The 20,790-nt window shown below is 35.0% G+C and overlaps 4 protein-coding genes across 8 annotated transcripts; 1 reads left to right on the top strand and 3 right to left on the bottom strand.

The window, feature by feature from the left end:
- Window positions 1–5: 5 nt before the first annotated feature.
- LOC111470732 (54S ribosomal protein L51, mitochondrial-like) lies at window positions 6–1,877 on the top strand. The gene is made up of 4 exons (XM_023116325.1): window positions 6–129; window positions 483–570; window positions 1,240–1,346; window positions 1,435–1,877. The coding sequence occupies exons 2-4, from the start codon at window positions 491–493 to the stop codon at window positions 1,605–1,607; spliced, it is 360 nt and encodes a 119-aa protein (XP_022972093.1). The 5' UTR covers window positions 6–129; window positions 483–490; the 3' UTR covers window positions 1,608–1,877.
- A 105-nt stretch (window positions 1,878–1,982) lies between these two features.
- On the bottom strand, window positions 1,983–3,950 carry LOC111470729. Its single transcript, XM_023116321.1, has 2 exons — window positions 3,546–3,950; window positions 1,983–3,464 (listed from the first exon to the last, which is right to left on the bottom strand). The coding sequence occupies exons 1-2, from the start codon at window positions 3,566–3,568 to the stop codon at window positions 2,807–2,809; spliced, it is 681 nt and encodes a 226-aa protein (XP_022972089.1). The 5' UTR covers window positions 3,569–3,950; the 3' UTR covers window positions 1,983–2,806.
- A 188-nt stretch (window positions 3,951–4,138) lies between these two features.
- On the bottom strand, window positions 4,139–8,045 carry LOC111470730 (transcription factor bHLH153-like). Of its 3 annotated transcripts, none has more exons than XM_023116323.1 (6): window positions 7,640–8,045; window positions 6,043–6,241; window positions 5,734–5,799; window positions 5,485–5,550; window positions 4,946–4,993; window positions 4,139–4,679 (listed from the first exon to the last, which is right to left on the bottom strand). In XM_023116323.1, the coding sequence occupies exons 2-6, from the start codon at window positions 6,139–6,141 to the stop codon at window positions 4,518–4,520; spliced, it is 441 nt and encodes a 146-aa protein (XP_022972091.1). In that variant the 5' UTR covers window positions 6,142–6,241; window positions 7,640–8,045; the 3' UTR covers window positions 4,139–4,517. The 3 variants fall into 3 exon arrangements, with proteins under 3 accessions (XP_022972091.1, XP_022972090.1, XP_022972092.1); XM_023116322.1 differs by having other exon boundaries at window positions 6,043–6,165; XM_023116324.1 differs by having other exon boundaries at window positions 6,043–6,161.
- Window positions 8,046–11,226: 3,181 nt separating this feature from the next.
- On the bottom strand, window positions 11,227–20,485 carry LOC111470728 (BAG-associated GRAM protein 1). Of its 3 annotated transcripts, none has more exons than XM_023116319.1 (19): window positions 20,122–20,485; window positions 19,097–19,150; window positions 18,845–18,942; window positions 18,432–18,507; window positions 17,812–17,940; window positions 17,650–17,696; window positions 16,292–16,415; window positions 16,049–16,165; window positions 15,899–15,928; window positions 15,713–15,812; window positions 15,413–15,519; window positions 14,853–14,996; window positions 14,666–14,770; window positions 13,891–14,037; window positions 13,030–13,083; window positions 12,311–12,374; window positions 11,969–12,030; window positions 11,643–11,806; window positions 11,227–11,545 (listed from the first exon to the last, which is right to left on the bottom strand). In XM_023116319.1, exons 1-18 carry the CDS (start codon window positions 20,341–20,343, stop codon window positions 11,690–11,692), a joined length of 1,797 nt encoding a protein of 598 aa, XP_022972087.1. In that variant the 5' UTR covers window positions 20,344–20,485; the 3' UTR covers window positions 11,227–11,545; window positions 11,643–11,689. The 3 variants fall into 3 exon arrangements, with proteins under 3 accessions (XP_022972087.1, XP_022972088.1, XP_022972086.1); XM_023116320.1 differs by having other exon boundaries at window positions 11,227–11,542; window positions 20,122–20,343; XM_023116318.1 differs by having other exon boundaries at window positions 11,227–11,806; window positions 20,122–20,343.
- Between the last annotated feature and the right edge of the window lie 305 nt (window positions 20,486–20,790).

Here is a 20,790-nt window from a genome sequence, read left to right as displayed (position 1 = left end):
TTTAATTAAAAAAAGAAAACTACAGGAACCAAACCTCAATCGCTCGAGCCTCCCTCCATCATTTGCTCTCCCGCTCTTTGTCGCTCTTTGGGTCTCTTCGTTGGTAGCCGCACCGATCCTCCGTCTCAGGTATGTCGTTCGTCCTTATTGAAGCTAGAGAGCTTCAGTACATTGTACAATTTGGATATTACAGCTTCTTCTTAGATTCTCATGAGCTGCTTCTTCCATTGTTGCTCTTTTCGGTGGAGGGTAGTAGAGATCGTCAAATTTTGATATTCGTTTTTCTTCTTAAGCTCCTAGTATCTTTCTTTTTGGATAATCTTATTTTCCTTATTCATGGATTCTGTAAATCATTTGATGATTATTGATTTATTCGTTTAGATTTTAGCTCTTGGTTGTGTGAGTTAAGTTCATATTCGTATATTTCTTTTTCATTTCTTCGATTGCTATTTGGGACTAGATTTTTTTAATCCCTTTTGTAGATATAAAGATGGCTTTACGAGGTGTATGGCAGCTTCAGAAGCTGATTGTCAGCTATTGTGATTGGGGTGGAAGCAGTAGGGGTATCAGGTTTGTTGGATTGCTAAACCATTATCTACTTGATTATTTCATTACTACTCAGATTTCAGTTCTTAACTGACGGAGGTTTAAATTTTGACCTCAAAATACTTTATATTTCCATGTTCAAGCATAATTATTTTATACTCATCTTGCTTTCTTTTAGCTTACTGGTTTGAGTTGGGTAAAAAGTTAAGGAAATTGCTTGGATTTTTGGAAATGGACTGTGCAAAGAAAAGGTGGGTTTTTTAGGACTAGGGTTCTTGGAGAGTGCAGTAAGACCCTTACTCCTTTCACCACCCACTTTCTCTTTTACCTAAAGCTGAATTCCTTTATTATTTTTATTTATTATTGTGAGATCCCACGTCGGTTGGAGAGGGGAACAAAACATTCTTCATAAGAGTGTGGAACCATCTCTCTTGAGACGCGTTTTAAAAACCTTCAGGGGAAGTCCAGAAGTAAAAGTCTAAAGAGAACAATATTTGCTAGCGGTGGGCTTGAGCCGTTACATTTATCTACCTTAAACCTGGAATATGAGATCATCCTAGTTTTCTAGGAATAAGCTCGATGCTTCTGTAGTTTTATTTGATTGTTGTTATAATTATTATCTAGCTTTTAACAGTGAATCAAATACTGTTTCACATGTCCTGAATGATTTGTATCTTATCATTGAACTTTCAGGGCATTTATGGACTCGCAGTTGCCAGATTTTAAGAAGAAAAACCCTCAGCTAAAAGTAGTTCGTGAACTCATTCGTGGGCAGCATCCACACTTGAAGGCCTTCTACAGTAATTCTCTCTCCCTCTCTCAGCTTCTTGCAGTTATAATTTAATAGTGTTTGAACATGGAATTTCCCATATTTCATTGCCTTCACAGAGAACAATAATCAACGGGTGGTATGTGTAAGGAATTTGGATGTGGAAGAAATACATTTGCATGCAACGAGGCTAAGGAATGCACTGGGGCGAAAGGTCATAAAACTGAAGACAAGACATGTGACCAAAAATCCTAGTGTGCAAGGTACGTGGAAAACTGATGTAAGATTTTGAGGATGCTTCCTAAAGTGCCTGATTTTCAATGGAGATTGTCCTTTTCCATCAAGATTATGAGATTCCTTAATGACGTTGTTGAAACAAAACTTCTTTTTAGAGTAGCTTGAGTTTGTAGTTTGTAGTAGTCCAACGTAAACTTTTGAGGCTATTTTGTTCCAATTCTCTGAATACTCTCTCTGGAGAAAGTCTTTCCATGAAACATGCAACAATTGCGAACTTATCTTGAATTGATGAAGCAAAACAGGTTTCTGAATTTATTTGTGAACATATTTATAGGTTGTTGAGATGTTAATTAAATGAGATCCAAGAGTAAATGATATGAACTTGGTTCATATCAGTAAATGCAGCAGCTAGTCCTTGTATGGTATTCTTGGTTGGGGTATTGTCCTTTTCTTTGCCATGTTATAATAATGAATGCAAGAGTTGTTGTTTCATTTTAGATTGGTTATGTGTTTTTTTCCGGTCTTAAATGTCGATGAAAGGTTGGACCAAAATGGAGCGAAAACGGGAAGTTGGATGAAAAGAAGTGCAGGAAAGAATTACTAGAAGAAGGGAAAAAAAAACTAGCGAACAATAAAAGAAAAAAGACCAGGTTAGGAATCACGAACTTTCACAATAATATTGTTCACTTTGAGCATAAACTCTCATGGATTTGCTTTTGGTTTGCCTAAAGGGCCTCACATCAATGGAGAGATTAAAGTTCGGCCATTGATATAGATGAATCACCTAGCCCAGCATTAGACTCAACTAACCTTAGGTAGATAGATTGCTTTGAATAGCGTAGTTTTCTTAGTTTCAGGGACTGCCTTATCTACACTATGAGCAAATGTTAGACACAATATCTTGAGTATCAATGATGGTGACTATATTTGCTGGCACGTGATGTTTGGCCATAGAATTGAGTTTGTGTGAATGGGCAAATATCTTGAGTATCAATGATGGTGACTATATTTGCTGGCATGTGATGTTTGGCCATAGAATTGAGTTTGTGTGAATGGGCAGAGCCAGGTGCTCTTATTTTACGACGGTAGGGATGATTACTTCTACCATATGCAAATTTTTTCTTTTAATAGCCGGCCAAATGACTACATGATCATCCCTTTAATTAGCCAACGTAGGGACTCCTTCCCAACAATTCTTCTCAACTCTAGGTTGTCAACAACATCGAAAATGAGAAGAAAAAAAGCTCAAAAACCTCAAAATTGCTTTCCTATCATCCTACAGTTGCATGCTCTTCCAAGTAGCTTAAAAAAAACCCCACAAACAAAATGAGAGAAACCCCCATGTAAAACTTCTGTGCAGTGAAAAATTCTAAAAGATAAATGAAACACTAGGAGAATTAAGAAACCCCAAATTTGCATTTTTCTTTGATTATTCTTTTCAGCAACAAAAGATGAACTCATTCTCACCTTCGGCACAAACGAGACTCTCCTCCCAGGCTGATTGGGCGCCCCTTCTTTTCCTCCCTGATCGACTGAATGTCCTGTCATTGTCCCTCTAGAAGAGAAAGCTTGTGTCAAAGTACTTTTATTTTTTAGCATGTCATCGAGAATGAGAAGATGAGTTTCGAAAACATCTGTAAAAAGTATAATTGCATGTGGCTTGTTGAAGGCTGCAATGTGGGTTCCAGGCGTCCTTGAGAGTTCAATTGCAGCCACTCCTGGAACTCTTAGCCGATAGATAGATAACTCCTTTAGCATACAAAAAAACTGTATCTCAAAAGTAGCCATCCGACAGGCAATAGTTTCATCAGAGCTGAATCGAATTGTGTAGTCGTGCAAGCAAAGCTCTTGGAGCTTGTTGGCAGTGGGCTGGATGTGGATGGCATGGGGGGCCATTCCAGATTGCCTCGAACTGGCAGAAAGTTTACGATGACGAAATTATAAGAGAAGAAATGACGTAGAAGAAACTAGAAAACCCAAAAAGAAAAATGACCCAAAATCTCCAAAGCTGGCCATCGGAATCGGAGTCGGAATTGAAGATTATTGGAAGTAAATGAAATTCGTGGATGCAAAGAGAAGGATGGTTGTTCGAAAATAGTTGAGTTCGGCGACGAACCGAGGGGCAGAGCCGGGAGAATAGTTCGATCAGGGCTGAGCTCCGACCTCTTTGATTGATTCAAGATACAAAATTAGTGTCAACTCAAGAACTTTGAAAACCGATGAATTATTTAGCCTTGTCATGTTTAATTTTATATATGTCAATTATCACCCGAAGTTAGGTGCATTTCAACCTAAATTTAATGCTATGTCTAATTAATTAGTCCTTATAATTTGACTTATTAATGAAATTAAAACCCACCAATTAAATTCATAATTTTCCTCAATCCACACAACCTTTGATCAAAGTATTATCAGAACAAATCTTCCCTTGACGCACAAATTCAAGACATTGGCATGAGACTCCTTGAATATGTTCCCAAGGACTTCCAACTTTCACAAATTCAAGAGTGCGTCACAAGGTGAAGAAGAACAATTTCCTGAAGTACCAAGAATTTGTGAGCATGGTAGCGGGCTTTCAATGATTGGTGCCTATCTAGTTCTAGGCAGGTAACAAATTGCTACTCTACCATGAATTTCCGATTTAGGATCATCATACAACTCGTTTACAATATACATATTTGCACCATTTAATACAACCAAATACACTTATGCGATATAAACTATGCCCCTCACCAGTGATAACTAGAATGGTGTGGCGATTCAGAGCTTGGAATCCGAAGATTCGACTACTCGTTTCGTAACAAATTCATTACAGTTTCCAAGCACCATCTAAATTATTTGATACAATTCAGCTACTTCAGAGGGAAAATTGTTATAAATTAGATATGAAGATAAGTAGTTACCTTTTTTACCAACCGTATGTAGCAACTCCAGAATCATTTGGATGCGGAGCATTGGTTTGTGGTCAATTGAATGGTGAGATGGTCTTCTCAAATTTGGGGGAGGTTGTCTTCACAGGAGCCCAAATATCTGCACCGTTGCTACGTGCAACTCCTGCAGTACAAGAGATGGGTACAAGACATAAACCTTTGTTCCTCAGCCCGTGGTTGTATGGCAACTCCATCTCCTAACAAAAACGAGTATAAACGTTGCAATAATATTCAGACAGGTTTTGCATTGAATTAAATAGATGAAGCAGTAAAAACGTTCAAAGTCACTAAATTTCATCCTCCCCAGAAGTTTGAAGATTAAAATTTTCTAGTTGCAAGACAAATATCGAGGTTTGAAGGAACACACTTTGTTCACATTAGTTTTTTTTTTCCGTCTCAGACAAGTGTTTTTAAGGAACGCCTTTTGTCAGATCATGAAACAAAAGGTCCAGCATAGGCTCACCTGCAACTGAACAGTGGGTGTGCTTTGGAGATATGGAGCACTCAATACCTGAAAGCACACCAAAATAATATAAGGGAATATACAACGGATCCTCTTTATGTTCTCAACCATAGGCTATAAGAAGAGAGAACCAAAACTAATTCGATCCTGTAGATTATGTTCCATTGCTGACGAGAGAGAGGAAATGACGGAAGAAAGGAACACAATGACTAAATACCTAGAAACTAAAAGAGGGATAGAAGAATAATCCAAAACAAAATCAGTGAGAGAGAGATATAGCCCATTCTGGAATCAAATTACACCATAAATATCAAATGAATTTATAATCACTAATTGATGCTCAGAGCACTAAAGGTCAGGAAAAATATGGATGTGAAAAGGAAATATATTCCCTGAACCACCAATTAGAAGGATTCATGGAGGAAAGAAGTATAATACAGGTCACAGAAAAGCTATATGCATGGCATGATAGCCACTCGTATTCGGTACCGAAATCAGAATTCAAAAGGAACCACAATCTTTAGGCAAGAAGAGCATACCTTGACTTGCTCGTGAAGGAATTGAATATATTCCATGGCCTCAAGAAGAACAGATGCCGTATCTGTCTGCAGTGGAATTTTATAACTTGAATTCAAACAGGGCAATGATTTTAATACTAATAGCAAAATCACAAAAAATAGGTTATGGAATTCAAGAGCCAAAATAAAATTTGGCCCAGGTCATATGAACCCTGAAGTTTCAATATAAAAGGTCAATTTTTATGGTTATTTGATTTGTTCCAAACAGACCTTTCCGAATGGTGAAACAAGTTGTTGCAAGGCCATAATTCGTTCGCCCAGTTTGTCTTTCTTTTCCTATAGAAAGAGAATATTAGTACTTCGTAAAGAACAAAACAGGACGAAATGAGGATTAATCAAGTGGAAAATAAAGAAATACAATTGGACCACCCAAAATGAGATAAGAAGGCCACCAAATCTTGTCTAATGGACGACCCAAAACTTAAACTTTATATATTACTAAGCATGATTAGTTATTAATATGATAGAAATCTTAATCTTCAATATGCTGCAATGTGAAGTTGAACCAATAACAGAAACCTTAGCGGAGATGGAAAAATCTGCCTTGCGTCGCTTGGATGTAAGAGAAGTGAGACTGCTCTCATCAACAGAGCATAGGTTACTTTTCTGTTCCATCATTGTTTCTACCTCCACCACTTCTGCCTGGACAGAGATCAAATTCAATCAATCAAGATGCACAGCAGATAGGCAACAAACATCCAATGCAAGCGTCAAAATCCTATATTTCATGTAAAATAGAGTAAACTTTATTTAGAGGAAGAACTCGCAAAGATATAATAATAAGAAATTCGATCGATAAAAAAAACTCATACAACAACGAAAGTCAACTGAGAAAATCTGAAAAGTATACAGATCTCCCACGGGTTCAAGACAGGCATATTTTTAAATGCCTGTCATGTGAATACACATGAACACAAATTGTTTGACTTTTAAAACCAAATGAATTCTACGACCAAGAAATAACGACCCCACGAACTTCATAATCTTTAATTAAATTCCTTGAAATAATAGCATCCTCATAGATCGGACAAAACATTATTACTTTGGTACAGAACTTCAGATAGCATGCAGATAAGTATACCACATTAGATGATTAAATTATTAACAATATAATATTGATTAATTTGATCTACTATATTAACAACCACTATATAATAATACAGACTACTAGAGGACAAAAGGAATACAAGTAGACAGAAGTTCCATAGTCTAATGACGAACACCGATATATATTACCGAAAACAATCAGCACAATTAAGAATAATAATATGAAAAGAGTAGGGTCAGAGGGTTATTATATTGAGATTAATAGGTTAATAACGATGACAGCAATATACATGCACAAAATAAACAAATACAAACATCTCTCATCAATTCATGCCCAAATTAAAACGATCTGGATGTTCCTTCTCACACTGACCATCTTGACCAAAAAAACAGTTAAGAGCTGTGTCTTTATATCAAAATTTGGCTGTTTCGGCCAGTAGAAAGGGTAATACAATGAACCTAACATCGCAAAAGACAACTCAGGAGATGAACACACACACAAAGTTACAACTAACGAGACACTGGAATAAGAAACAGGAGAACACCTGTAAGTTTTCTACTTTTTGAGAAAAGTAGAAGTAATGGGTTGGGTAATGGGAATCCAGAATGGGTATTTTAAACCAAACAGATGTTATAAATGAGACAGGGTGGGCCCAGATGAACAATTTTTTTTTTTTTCTATTTTAAAACAAATACAGATAAACAAATCCACACCACGTAGGGATTAAACTAGGAGAATATGTAATTTGCGTACAGAATTATCCTACCCCTTCCTTTTAATATCTTGAACACACCAATCAAAGGCAGAAAACCAAATACCAGAACCAGATTAAGATAAACACTGTAACTAATAACACAATTAACAAAAATCAACTAATCAATAGTACAATCTTACACAGTTTAGCATGGAAACCGATAAAAAGAAGATAAAAACAAAAGTTGGTGTAAGTATTGACTACTCATGAACGAGATGACAAAATACAGTAATCTATCACAGTTCAAGAAGCAGCCTGAAAAAAAAGGAAGAACAATAACAGTAAAGAGAATGAGAAATCAACGAAACACACACCGGGAACTTAGCGGAAGCATTGCAAAGAGAGCTCGCAATCATCCCGACGAAGTATTAACCAAAAATCCCAATAATCCGTCCACCGGAGACAGAATGAACTACGGAAGATGTTCGATCAACAAGAGAGAGCTCCACAGCGTAGAATCCAATCGAAGAACAGAGGCGCGTTTTTTCTCGTTAATCTCTGGAGAGTGAAGAGGTAATCGAGTGTTGGAACAATTTAATCTCTGTATCAACGGAACCCGAAGATTGAGAAGACGATAACAGTGCAAAAACTGGCTGAAATCGAGCAATCAGCGATGAAGAAATCCACCATGGATGAGTTGCTATCAGAGAGGGAAGAAAGAAAGGAGTTTGATAGTCTAGTGGGAAATGGAGGAGGAGGGGAGTGAAGGTTTTCCGGAAGTGTTTAAATAAAGGAAAAAAAAAAAAAAAAAAAAAAAAAATAAATAAATAAATTTTGAAAATTGAATATATTACTTTTTTATAATATTTTTAGAAACTGACAGCTAATATCCAGCCAGTGGAAGTAAAAGGCAAAAGAAATCAAAATTTACCCAAGGTGAAATTGTTTTCTTTTTTCTATTCATTTTATATTTAAAAAGTAAATTCGATTAAATCTGATTATAACTCTAATTTATTAAGTTTAAAATATATATTTATTTCTTATAATTTCATTTAAATCCATCATTTCAATTATTTATTCTCTAAAAATTCTCGCAAAAAACAAATTAAATATTTTAATTATAAAAATAAATAGCCTATTAATATTTTATTTTTATCCTAAATAAATAATCTAAATTTGAATCCATCCGACTAAATCTAAACATAAGAAAAAAATAAATAAATTTTTTTTTTTGTCACATCCAATTTTTATGTCCTAAAATTTTATAAGTTAGTTATTCATTTATATTACATAAAATCGTTGAATATAAGAATATTGTATTTATAAAAACAATAAAGTATCGAACATACTTATGAGACAATCATAATAAATTGTCTCTCTCGAACTATCTTGTCGTTTGAGTTCTCTTAAATGTGGGGTATAACTGAATTTTATTTCATAACATTTATGTTTCTAACTTCTAGTTGGCTCGTATCTCAAAAATAATAGATTTATTAAATAAAATCAAAATTAAGTTAAACACGGAGTATGATTATTCTATAATTAAGAGTAAAAATACTCTCTCATTCGCACCTCTCCTGATTTATAACATAATATGTGATAATTCATTTACAACTATTTAATTAAATAGATATATATTATAAATAATTTGCCAATTATATTGCGTAATAATTTGATTTTATTTAATTATCACTCTAACAAAAATGATTAGAAACGAACAATTGTTATCATTATAAAATTAAAAAAAAAAATATATTTTTTAATATATATATATATTCCTTTTTTGTGAAGAGAGAGAAATTGTTGACTTTATTCTGATTTGTTTGACAAATGAGAGAGACTGTTAAGTGATTTGACGTTTTATCTAATCAACCCGAGAAAATAGAACAGAAGAAGAAAAAGAGAGTAGTAATAAATTTTTCTTTTTTGTTAATTTTTATGTCTAATTAATTTAGAGATATTTAGGAGGATTTGATCCAATCATATTTTTTTTTAAATAATAAATAATTAATTAAAGCATAATCACCTTAAAATATTTATTTAATCCATATAATTGGATCATGCCATCCGTTAATTTAGAGAATGCTCATAACAAAGCCACGAGAGTTTGAGTCGCGTGGATCCAACCGTGAGTGGAGTTATTTGGACAAATGGTTCGGTGGTTCTGAGGGCGGGAAAGGGATATCAGGAGTGGGTCCCACATGTTGGGTCCGTGAATCCTACGCAGACTTTTGGTCATGAAATAAAAGGATGATGATGACACGTGTGAGTAGTAGGACCGACGTGGAACAATCTCTCTCCTCCCAAAAGTCCACACGGTAGCCGCGTGGGACCCACCCCCCGACGCGGTTTTGGTCTCAATCTCAACTACGACAAGTACCTGGTTCGGTACATTTCTAAGGACACCCCCTCCCTCCTACACTCCCACCTGCCTTACACCTATTTTTAAATTTTATAAATTAATAATTATTTTCCTTTTAAATTAAAAAAAAAAAAAAACATTCTGGTTTTTTCTTCATAATTTCATTTTTAAAAAATGGTAACATACAAACCCCACCCACGGCTCCCACATATGGTCTCGTCAGGCTCACAGTTTTAAAACATATTGAAGAGAGGTTTCTACACTTTTGTATTATAATAAATATTTCGTTTTTCTCTTTAACCGAGGTGAGATCTTACAAAAAAAAAAAAAAAAAAGATTATATTGAACATTTACCAAAACCATGTCTACACCAGACAGGAATGTGACTAGTTGTCAATTCTTCGTACCCGAGTTATATGCTATCAAAAATATGATTGTTGTTTGTTTTGCTTTTAGCCTCTAATATTATTGCTCACGCTCACGAATACTTCCAAATTATTCGTGATTTACAATTTTCATATGTCTGACTAATTTACCAAATTAAAATAAATGTCACATAATCTTTATTATCATAAGAGCGCAATTATAAGATGGAGCAAAACTAGAGCGAGTAAGTGGAAAAAAGGTCGTGTTTAGGTAATGATTGTCAAAGTTTGAAAGGGTCAACATCTCTCTTCAGGCCTTCAAAACCCTAATTTTGAAAGATTAATGCGCTTTCTTTTGTCAAAATCTCCACTTTTTTGACAAAAAAAAAAAAAAAACCGAACTTTTTGGATTGTCATTTCTTTATCGTTCACTTTACTTAATCTTTGCCCTTTTTATTTTAATTCGAACACACCAACTATTTATCTCGTGATCCATTAAACTAAAAAGAAAAGATCAAAAGATCATTATTTCCTTTTTTTTTTCTTTTTTTTTTATGTAAACCATATTTACAAATTATGATGTCATAATTATTATGCCAATCTGAATACTATTCAGACCCATCAAATTATTAATATTTTTTAATGGGTCGTAGGCTCGAATCTCTTTCTCATCGTTTGAATTATGATATTTAAAAATTAAAAAAATAGAGATGTGAAATCCAAAATATTAAATTGATTTCTGAAGGAGGAACAGTTGAAATGATTGAATAACAACTGAAAAAGACACAAATTTGAATATTTGAACCATAAACAAACATAAACCTCTCAATTAAAATTTTAAAAATAGGGAATTATTATTTTAAACAATTACTTGAATTGATGAACTTTTCCCTTTCCTGTCTCGACAAGATATTGGCAATTGGATTACATTAATGATGTTTTATTATTTTTGTCGGATAATCATGTTCTAATATATATTTTAAATTGATATTGGGTGAAAGAATTCAAAGTCTTTGATAAAGACATTTAAAATCAAACTCATTTCACTAATTCTTTTCATTGTGATATAAGTGCTAGATGCTAAATGAATGTCGTGTTGAAGGGCTCTGCCATTTTATCAAAAAGAGCATCGGGTAAAGCAATCTCCCTTTTTGGACAAGCACATGACTTGGTCAGATAGAATCAAGTTAAATGTTCGAATCCTCTCAATCCCACAAAAATAAGTTCGAAAGAGTAAACAACACTCCATCCCTACTTGTTTAGGATATTAAAATCATACAAGTATTCCACAATCCAATATTGTAGAGTTAGACAATTGATCGTAGGAATCGACAAGATGTGTGTGTAAAGTAGCTCGTATATAACAAAAATTAATCACTTTACAAAGTAAATGTGCTGGTGGAACACTCAACTTACCTGTAAAAACAAAGGGTAAAATTCTGTACTTTCTTGAGAAACAAGAGGACCATATGGAGATCACTTTTTGGTATATATTGATATGGTATGGCAATGGTAATGAGTATGAGGAGTTGCAAAAACACAGCACCAGTCTCCTAAGTTGAAAACTCAATATATTAAACGAAGCACTTATTCTAAGGATGAAACTCATTTGTACACTAAAAGTAAGCTCTTAATGAAGTGAGGGAATACCATTGTTCCAGTGTATATGGAACCCAATCTGACTTTGGGGGAGGAAATCAAGTGCTCTGAGCTGGTGGTGGTGGAGGTGCAATTTTGTCATTTTCGCTGCCAGAAGCATTTGACTTCGTATATTCGAGGGCGACCTCTAACCTCAGCTCCACCGCTCGCTTGTACTGTAACAAGTTATCAACTTACCACTTAGAACAAAACTAATCTGAAACTAAGTGAATATGAAGTATTAGGAAGTGTAATCATCGAAGCCTGAACGAAACTAGAGCAAGAAAAACGACGAAGGAAGGGCAGTTGAAACCGTAACGAAACGAGAAAATGTGCACCTCAAGCATTGCGCCAGCCTTTATTTTAGATTGCATCAGACACCATTTCTTAAAATGTACACCTGTTGTCCCATCAAACAAAGTCTCATTTGTAAGATTTGTCAAGACATAGAAAATTGCACATGATAGGGATGATACTTTTCTTTATTTATTCTTTTTTTTCCTCGTGATCGGTAGGGGGATTTTCATCTCTTATCCATTCTTTCCAGTCTTTTCGTTTTCCCCTAGGATAGGTTAGGAGGGGCAAGTACCACGACTGCGTTGAAGCTCGTACATATACAAAGAGATGGGTGAAGGACAAAAGGACAATCACTAAATGTGTACAAGGAATGGTAAACATACCTGCTCTAATCTCAATGGAAGAAGAGTTCTCAGCATTTGTCTCCAACGACCACCTACAATGGAGCTGAAGCAGTAGATACAATTAACAGTGGCCAATTGCTAACATTGAACAGGAGTCCAACTAATTTAACAAATAACTATGCCTTCAATGGAAAAAATGAAGCAAATTGGGCCCGTTCTAAAAAGATTTTGGCCTAAAGTCACTGTGAAAGTACCTAGAGTATGAGTATATTGGGTATATTAGTAGGATAGAAGTAAGAGCCTGTAGTAGCTATCTAGGAGTGACTTGGCTACAAATTAGGAGAGTTGGGGATCTTTGTTCTTTGTTGATCCCTTTCTTTAACCGTGTGGTTAATTGTTTTACCACTCTTCTTTCAGTTAACTGGATGTTTATTTCTCGTCTAGCTTTTACCGCTCTAGTTATTCGGTTAGTTAGTTTCAGTAGGCTTATTAACCAGCCAATATATTTTGCTGTTGTAACCATTTTGAGGTGAACACTTGAGTGCATTAGTTTTATTCTCGTTTCGTGTTATCGGGACCGTAACAGTCACTTATAAACCATATGCTAATGGCTCAAACATCTAGTTAGAAAAAAAAATGAGCAAATGCGTAAGCAGCATAATCACTCATCATTAAAAACTAATGGGGACTTCTATACATAACAGCAACAAAGATATCAAGAAACACCATAAAGAAGATATGATGGAAAACTTGATCACCTCAAAGTACGCCCCAAATGGCACATCATGCGCGTTTTGCACCATCTCAAACACCTAGAAGAAAGGAGATAAAACATATCAAGTAAAGCCAATTAGTGGCATATGCTTCTTTCCTGTTTTACATGACATATAAGTTACACTCACGAGCTTTGTAATATATGTTACTCTTCATAGATAAAATGAAAACTACAAATCTCATATTTGTAACAATCTCATTTAGGAGAATTGTAATATATGTCAACTAAAACGTTATTACAATGTTAAGAATCACGCCCTTAATTTAGCAATGTCAATAGAATTCTTAAGCATCGAACAAAGAAATTGCTAGCCTCGAAGGTGTAGTCAAAAGTGACTCATGTGTCGAACAAAGGTTGTAAGGTGTAGTCAAAAGTGACTCATGTGCCTCCAGAGAAAGGAGTTGAGCCTCGATTAAGGGTAGGCTGTTCGAAGGCTACATAGATCTCAGGGGAGGCTCTATGGTATACTTTGTTCGAGAGGAGGATTGTTGAGGATTGTTGGGAGGGAATCCCACATTGGTTAATTTAGGGAATGATCATGGGTTTATAGGTAAGGAATACATCTCTATTGGTATGAGGCCTTTTGGGGAAGCCCAAAGTAAAACCATGAAAGCTTATGCTTAAAGTGGACAATATCATACCATCGTGGAGAGTCGTTATTCCTAATAGACAATGCTACCCTTCAACTATATGTTACCCTTCAATTTCTTGTCAAAGACCAAAATAATGACAATCCTATCAAGGAATTGCAATAATATTAAAAGTTGATTACCGTGCTTAACACCAAAAAGAACATTAGGCTAAATAATAATATTGAGAAAGAAAATAAGTAGCCTAGCCATACCAGCTTAGTCTTATCTTCAGATAAAACTGCATGTTGATACTCTGTCATCGCTGTGTCTGGTGGACACATGGGGCTATGACACAGGGATCTATATGTAAGCTCTCTAACTTGACCTTCATATTCATCTGCGGCATGCCATTGTCCCATCTGAATATAGCAAAAGTAAATGTAAGGCATTAGAAATTGTAAAACAACGAAATCTTTGTATCAATACGTAGGATCGCTCAACAACGCACATACTCGATCAAGATGAACACAAAGAACAGAAGAGAGAAAATTCAAGGAGGAATATTGGCTAAAGGTTTTATTGATAACTTTAGGCATGTACAACAAGAGAAAATACAGAGAATGAAGAAAGTACATTTTGAGAGCACTGCCTAAAGGGGTATATATATGGTTTCAATGTACTAAATATAGATTTCAAAGATTTAAATCTATGAGATATAATCTACCAAATATATCTCTATCAAATATTTACTAAATATCTACCATATATAGCTTGTTAGCTCTGATACCAGTTGTTAGGATCTCAATTGATGATTCAGAAGTTCAGCAGCAGGAGGCAGAAGAGTCAGGATTGATGATTAAGTTCCAGTTTAGACAAGGAAAGAAACATGACCAATCAGTTTTTTTTTTTTTTTTTTTCATAGAAATCGAGCTTTCATTAAGAATGCCGGATCGATCACTTATAGTAGTAACACAAAAGGAAACACAATTACTTTGGCTTTGAAAGTTACAAGTTCCAAAAGAAAAGAGTGAGTTTTTTTTAACTTACAACTAGATTTGTATCTTTTCGTCTTGCAACAAAAGCACTCGTGTAATTTGATCCATCACTCAACAAAATAGTAAAGAACTGCTCGGGAGTGCATGGGAAAACACCCTGAAGAAGAAATGCAATAAAAGATTGAGCTCATTGTAAGACAATGGTTTTCTAGGTCTAAAGGGAAAAAAGTGATGCTTACGTTGTGTACGCTAGTAAGGACCTCCTCTTTAATGAAAGCCTGAGTATTTTTATTTTTCGGCAAATTATCTGCGGCGATTTTCTCCGTACTTTCACTAACTCTCACAGAGCTACTATGTGCGCGTAGTGCTGACTCGGCCTTCTCCTGAAATAAGATTAAACCAACAATTGTATCGTTCCGTTAAAAATAACATCTTACATAGTCCAAAAAGAAACAAATATATACTACCACCACATCCCAACAATTAACTTCCCTTACTACTAGACTTTACGAGACTTTAACAACAGTCATATTCATAAGAATAAGACTTATTTACATGAATTACTTGAGTAACCTGCTTAGGGTCATGAGCCTTAAACCAAAAAAAAAAGTAAGAACTTCTCAGAAGCTGAAAGTACGAATTGTAACGTTACATATAAACTACTCCCAATGTTAAGAGGTTTCATCTATACAATATGACAGTAACAACATTAATTACCAAAATAGTGGTCAGTGCTATGTTTCATTCTAAGCTTGTCAGAACATATCCTCGAACGGGAAGACAAACTTAAGAAACATACCTTCTTCTCAGCTTCCAGCGTTTCACGGAAGTTCTTCACTGCACGCTGTAAAGCTCTAACTGTATGGTTCCTATTCCAAAATGATGCAAATTTATATCTGACTCTACCTGGAAATGGAATGAAAAAGTGAGGAAGGATATTAACGCATCTAGGTCCACAAAATTTAGGAAAGAAAATCAACGTTTCATGTACTTAATCATAAAGGGAAGTTGAAAATTGACAAGCATGAGATATGTGGTTCCTGAAGTCATTTTTTGTGTTTTCTTAACAAGGTCCTGTCAAGCAGACAAAGGTACTGACCATCAGGACTTCCCAACGGAGGTACACCATGCCCACCAGCACCCATGCGAAGAATAATTGTTACAGCAGGATTGATAAATGCATGTTGAGTCCTTCGTACCTTCATAAATCAAAAGATCCGTCACATATGCACATCACAAGAGAATAGCAAAATTAGTATGAAGAGAGAAAGGAGATAGAAAATACTTCATCAATGTCTTCTAGTGGTATTATCACCTGTCAAGAAAAAAGGAAATAAACATAATATGAAACAATAAATCTAGTTAAAAAAAATATTTGATTTAATGCAAGTAAATGCCAACAAACACAGAAATTCAGCATCAAAACATCCCTAACCTTCATTTGCTTGGAGAAGATGTTAGAGTGGAAGCAGATGTGCCAAGCTGAGACATACATACGACCGTGATACAAGAATGATCTCTCAAGAGCACAAGAAAAACTATGCTCGACTACCTGAAGGAACTTTAGGTAAGCTAAGAATTAATAGTAGAAATTCTATATGTTTTAGAAGTAATTTTGAAATAAATAGAATATCAGTATCAATCATTTCTAAAACAATGGAGGTTCCAAGAAACTAGCCTCATCAGGTAGAAGCTCAAAGATTGTCTGAAGAGGCCCTGGCTTTTGATGAACCACTGTCAGCTCTGGTTTGTCTAAAGAAATTCTTCTTCGAGCATTTGCTCCAGCATAACCATTAATTGCGCTGAAGAACAGTCACTAAAATCCATAAATACAAAGTTCATATAATTTTAATATTTTCTTAAAAAAAAAACACCATTTGTTAATAACATATCTAGAAGAATATCATTCAAGAATCAATATTAACACTGTTGGAATTCAACTCAAAAGAAGCTGTGGTAAGATCCACTATTAACATATTTTCATTACTTCTCGATAAATAATTCCCCTTCGAAAATGTGGTAAACATTCCTTCTTTCATCGTCTTAATTTTTTTGACGCATTAGTTTCCCTCCTGATATGCTCTCGAAATCTACTTTCTAGTAGTAAACACATAAAAAAGAAGTTGTGTGAAAATGTATCAAATCCAAGATGATAACCCAACAGAATTACAAAATCCTTGGAGACAGAAGCCAAAAAGAAACATTATAATTGAATTAGCTTATTTCTCTCAAGCCAAAGGCCACATAGAACTACAAAAAAACTAGGATGCCATAGTCTCGCATAAAAAAGACCCTTGTCACAAAATGGTGGATGCAGAAGGACCTCTTCTACCACAAGAAATGTCAATGAAATAAATTTGACACCCATTTGAAATATGGCACTGCTTTTCATCCCCAAACAAATGATCAAGCTGAAGTAATTAATAGAATTGCACAAAATTTAACACAGAATTGTGTTTGCCTAGATTGGAATTTTGCTTTTAACAGCATACAGAATAGATCAACAGGTAAAATTCCTTTTGAGGTTAATATACTAGTCCTCCTAGACTTTGTTTGATCTTATTAATCAATCTAGTTCAACAGATATTTTGATCCGGACAATCTCATTGTTATATTAAAATAACCTAAACTAATCCACAGATGTTGACAACTAGAAACGAGAACTTAATAATGTTTAATTGGTTTTTGGCAATAGAGTTCATGATAGCCTTTCCAATTACAAGCAATACAAATTTAAAACCAGAGACTGCAATGCATCAAGTAAAATTTAACAAGGCATGTCCTACACGTAAGAAAATAGATATCAAGAAGACCCGATAACTCAAAAAATTATTAACTCAGAACCTTCCAACTCATAGCCATAGACAATAGTTTCTTTTGTGGGCTTGTTTTTTTGTATGCCCATTTACATTCTTGCATTTTTCTCATTGAAAGCTCAGAGTCTTACCAAAAAAATACCAAAACCACTTGGTCTCATGTAAATTTCGAAGTTACAGAAATCCAAAATAATAATAATAGTTAAAGTACAAAAGGTACCTTCCGCCATTGCCTTGCAATTTTAAAGTTTTAATGTGGAGACAGACCTAAAAAGTTCATATGCAGATTTAATCAGTCTTCTTCTTTAAGGAAGGGGCATTATGCATACTGGAAAAGAGAAAATAAGAAATAAAAAGAAGCAAAAAAATTATGAATGAGCACCTGGCCGGAAGTGCTATCCAATGTGTACCATACAGCACCTGTGTGGCCTTCACTTTCAACCGTAACAGTAACTGAACCAAGAACAGCACTTTTCCAAACTATATCCCAATCATAAATTGTAACATTAATCTGTTAGATGAGAGAAAAAAGTTATATAAGTGGCATGAAAATTACAAAGACAGCATTGAACTTTGACAGAAACAATGGAAGCTAGTATGTATTTCACTTCATTAGCTCTATAACGCAGGATTTCATTAGCACTATAATGCAGCAAATCCTGCATCATGTGTCCACTGAGTTAGTTTGCAGTTTGTTTAATAAGCATTCTCTGAAGTTCGAGAAATTAGAAAAGATCAAGGGGGTGGTGGCAAAAGGGTAGGACAGGGTCAGTAAGAAGCAATCATTGGGTTGGACTTCAATATCTAGGACAGACATGAGCTGAGTGTAACACTAAAAATGTGATCTAAACTAGGTCTCAAGCCTATTAGTCAAGGGGTCAGGCAAAACTTATCGAGCCATTGGCACAGGTTTATAGTTTTATATTATTAATAGATAGTTTCTATTAAGCCAAAGAAAAATGTTGGAAAAAATATAAATATATATATATTTGGACAGGATACCTGGGCAGGAAGCTCATCGACAGAAAAATCGAACTCCTCCCCCCACATGGGATTCCTTGAACCAGGAATCATTGAACTGCACCAAGCATGAAGTACTTTAATTCAAGCAGTGAAGGAAAAGGAGGCGACATTAAATTATACAATTTTGACTGTAGATTAGTACAAAAGTTTTTATAAAACTACAATAAGAAAGATGGGAACAAAGTGGACATACAAATATTAAAAGCACTTGAACTCTGAATTTTTTTCGAGATACAAATGTAGTATTCATTAAACTTTCTTCATTTATCAAATTATGTGCAGATGAGAAAACTGCTTTACAATCCAACAATGAAGTAAGGCACACGTCCCCATTAAACGATCAACCATACTCAAAGGTTATAATTACAGAAAAGAATAAACATGAACATAACCTGAAGCGCTTTTCTGTACCACAGGTAATAATAGCATAAGGATCAGAAGTGCCATTTAAGTTTGCAGCAATAAGATTCTTGGCAGCCAACAATTCCAACTGAAAAGACCAAACACGCCATCTAATTGAAATTTACAAAAAATGAAGTTGCAAATAATTGAGGCCAAAAGTACAAGTTTCGATTCTAATACCCGGCAGATGCGATTCCAGTCTTCATAGACAGAATAAAAACCAGAGAAAAGTATCTAAATACCTTAATTAGATAAGCAGAATTAGTCTGAAGGTCTCTCAAATGGCCAGTAAGAATCTACAAAATAATTGCAAAACTGCACGTCAAAAGAGTTGCATATTATTCCATGAAAAAGAAATCTATCTCGGATTTTCTAACACAAGAATATAACATAGCTACACATCAACTAAATGCTTAATTTTTATCAGTTTTGTCAGGAATCACGACCCTTCAGAATGGTATGATATTGTCCACTTTGAGCACAAGCTCTCATGGTTTTGCTTTTGGCTTCCTCAAAAGGCCTCATACAAATGGAGATGTATTTCTTGATAATAAATCCATGATCAACCCCTTAATTAGCCAATGTGGGACTCATATTCCAACCATCCTGAACAAGTTTCACATAAATCCAGAAAAGAGAAAAAGAAGTAGTTACTAATCCAGACAAAAACAAGTTCCAGCGTTCGCAGAATTCATAAGTACATTTATTTATACTTTAGCAGTTTTATCTGCAAGCAATATTTAATAAACATGAAATCCGAAAATAATACCTAAAGAAAGCAGAAAGTATCAAATCTCACGCCCAAATTTGTTATCATCACTGAACCGTAGTGGAAAACAAAAGAAATAGGCTCCGTAAGCATTTTTAATGGTATCAGGAACTATAATTTCAAAATTAGGAAAGAATTCCCCAAGTCCAATCACAAAACGACAATTAAAAACAAAACACGGATACAGTTTAAACAAGAAGCTAGAATTTGAACTGCTAGATAAATTGCTTAAACCCCAAGGTTTGTTTATAGGATCATATCAGCAGAAACGCAAAGAAGTAAAAGTTTAGAATCAGAAATCAATTCCTAAACCAAACATAAAAAAATATGAACACAAACACATCGAGCTGTCCCATGAAGTAGCGAAGAAGAAAAAAACAGTAGAATTCCCCAAAAAAGAAACACTACAAATCACCTTCGAAACCCAAATCCAAAACCCAGGAAATCAATTGCAAGACAAAATGAAAAAAACAGAAGTTAGTTAAACAAGGCACCAACCTTGTCCTTAGCGTCAATAGAATCCCCAGAATTGTCAAGAACAGAAGGATCACCATCAAACAAGGAACTCCGGTAGGCGAAAAACCAGTAAGCGAAGATCACGAAAAGGGAAGTGGCGAGTGTGATCTTGATTTCCAACCAGGAAGGGAGGAGGAAATCGAGCGCCATAGGGATCACCATTTGGGGCCTGAATTCGGAGTAGAGGAGAATTGAAGAAGTCATAGCCAATGTTGAGGAAGAACTGCTGCTGCTGCTGCTGAGGTAGTCCTGGAAGGGCTGGGAAAGGTCATCTGTGTGTTCCAATGGAAGAAATTGGAACCGGCATTTCTTTTCACGTCGAACCAACCTTCTTTTTTCTTTTTAATTTTCTTTTAATTCTCTTTTTTCTTTATAGAGATGGTCAAAGTTGGACCGTTGGAGGAAGACCAAACTTTTAACCGCTGTGTGACGATATTGCCCTTGCCGGCGCCATATAGTTCTAATGGTTGTGAGAGGAAATGGCGGTAATTTTGGTGAAGAGAGAAGGGTGTTTTGGGTAGAAAGGAACAGAATTGTGATTATCGCCTGTGGAGCGAGATTGGTAGTTAGTTGAATACTCTCCAGTTTGACATGGACACCATGGCCATAGTAGTTGTTGTTGTTTTCTTTTTTTTTTTTTTTTTTTTTTTT

The sequence above is a fragment of the Cucurbita maxima genome, unplaced genomic scaffold, assembly GCF_002738345.1.
Source record: "Cucurbita maxima cultivar Rimu unplaced genomic scaffold, Cmax_1.0 Cma_Scf00047, whole genome shotgun sequence".
In the NCBI taxonomy this organism is placed as follows: domain Eukaryota; kingdom Viridiplantae; phylum Streptophyta; class Magnoliopsida; order Cucurbitales; family Cucurbitaceae; genus Cucurbita; species Cucurbita maxima.
This window is presented reverse-complemented; position numbering and strand designations above follow the sequence as displayed.

Bases quoted from the DNA above. Each gene is read 5' to 3' on its own strand.
- LOC111470728 (XM_023116319.1), bottom strand. From the start codon at position 20,343: ATGACTTCTTCAATTCTCCTCTACTCCGAATTCAGGCCCCAAATGGTG. The intron at 17,697-17,811 runs GTGCTCATTCAT...TGAACTTTTTAG, and splicing joins TGGATAGCACTTCCGGCCAG to GTCTGTCTCCACATTAAAAC. The intron at 15,929-16,048 runs GTTAGGGATGTT...TTTTCTTGACAG, and splicing joins TCTTCTCCAAGCAAATGAAG to GTGATAATACCACTAGAAGA.
- LOC111470730 (XM_023116322.1), bottom strand. From the start codon at position 7,681: ATGATTGCGAGCTCTCTTTGCAATGCTTCCGCTAAGTTCCCG. The intron at 5,551-5,733 runs GTCTGTTTGGAA...ATTCCACTGCAG, and splicing joins TTGTTTCACCATTCGGAAAG to ACAGATACGGCATCTGTTCT. The intron at 4,680-4,945 runs GTGAGCCTATGC...CGTTTTTGTTAG, and splicing joins CACCCACTGTTCAGTTGCAG to GAGATGGAGTTGCCATACAA.
- LOC111470732 (XM_023116325.1), top strand. From the start codon at position 491: ATGGCTTTACGAGGTGTATGGCAGCTTCAGAAGCTGATTGTCAGCTAT. The intron at 571-1,239 runs GTTTGTTGGATT...TTGAACTTTCAG, and splicing joins GGAAGCAGTAGGGGTATCAG to GGCATTTATGGACTCGCAGT. The intron at 1,347-1,434 runs GTAATTCTCTCT...TTGCCTTCACAG, and splicing joins ACACTTGAAGGCCTTCTACA to AGAACAATAATCAACGGGTG.
- LOC111470729 (XM_023116321.1), bottom strand. From the start codon at position 3,568: ATGGCCAGCTTTGGAGATTTTGG. The intron at 3,465-3,545 runs GTCATTTTTCTT...ACTTTCTGCCAG, and splicing joins GCCAGCTTTGGAGATTTTGG to TTCGAGGCAATCTGGAATGG.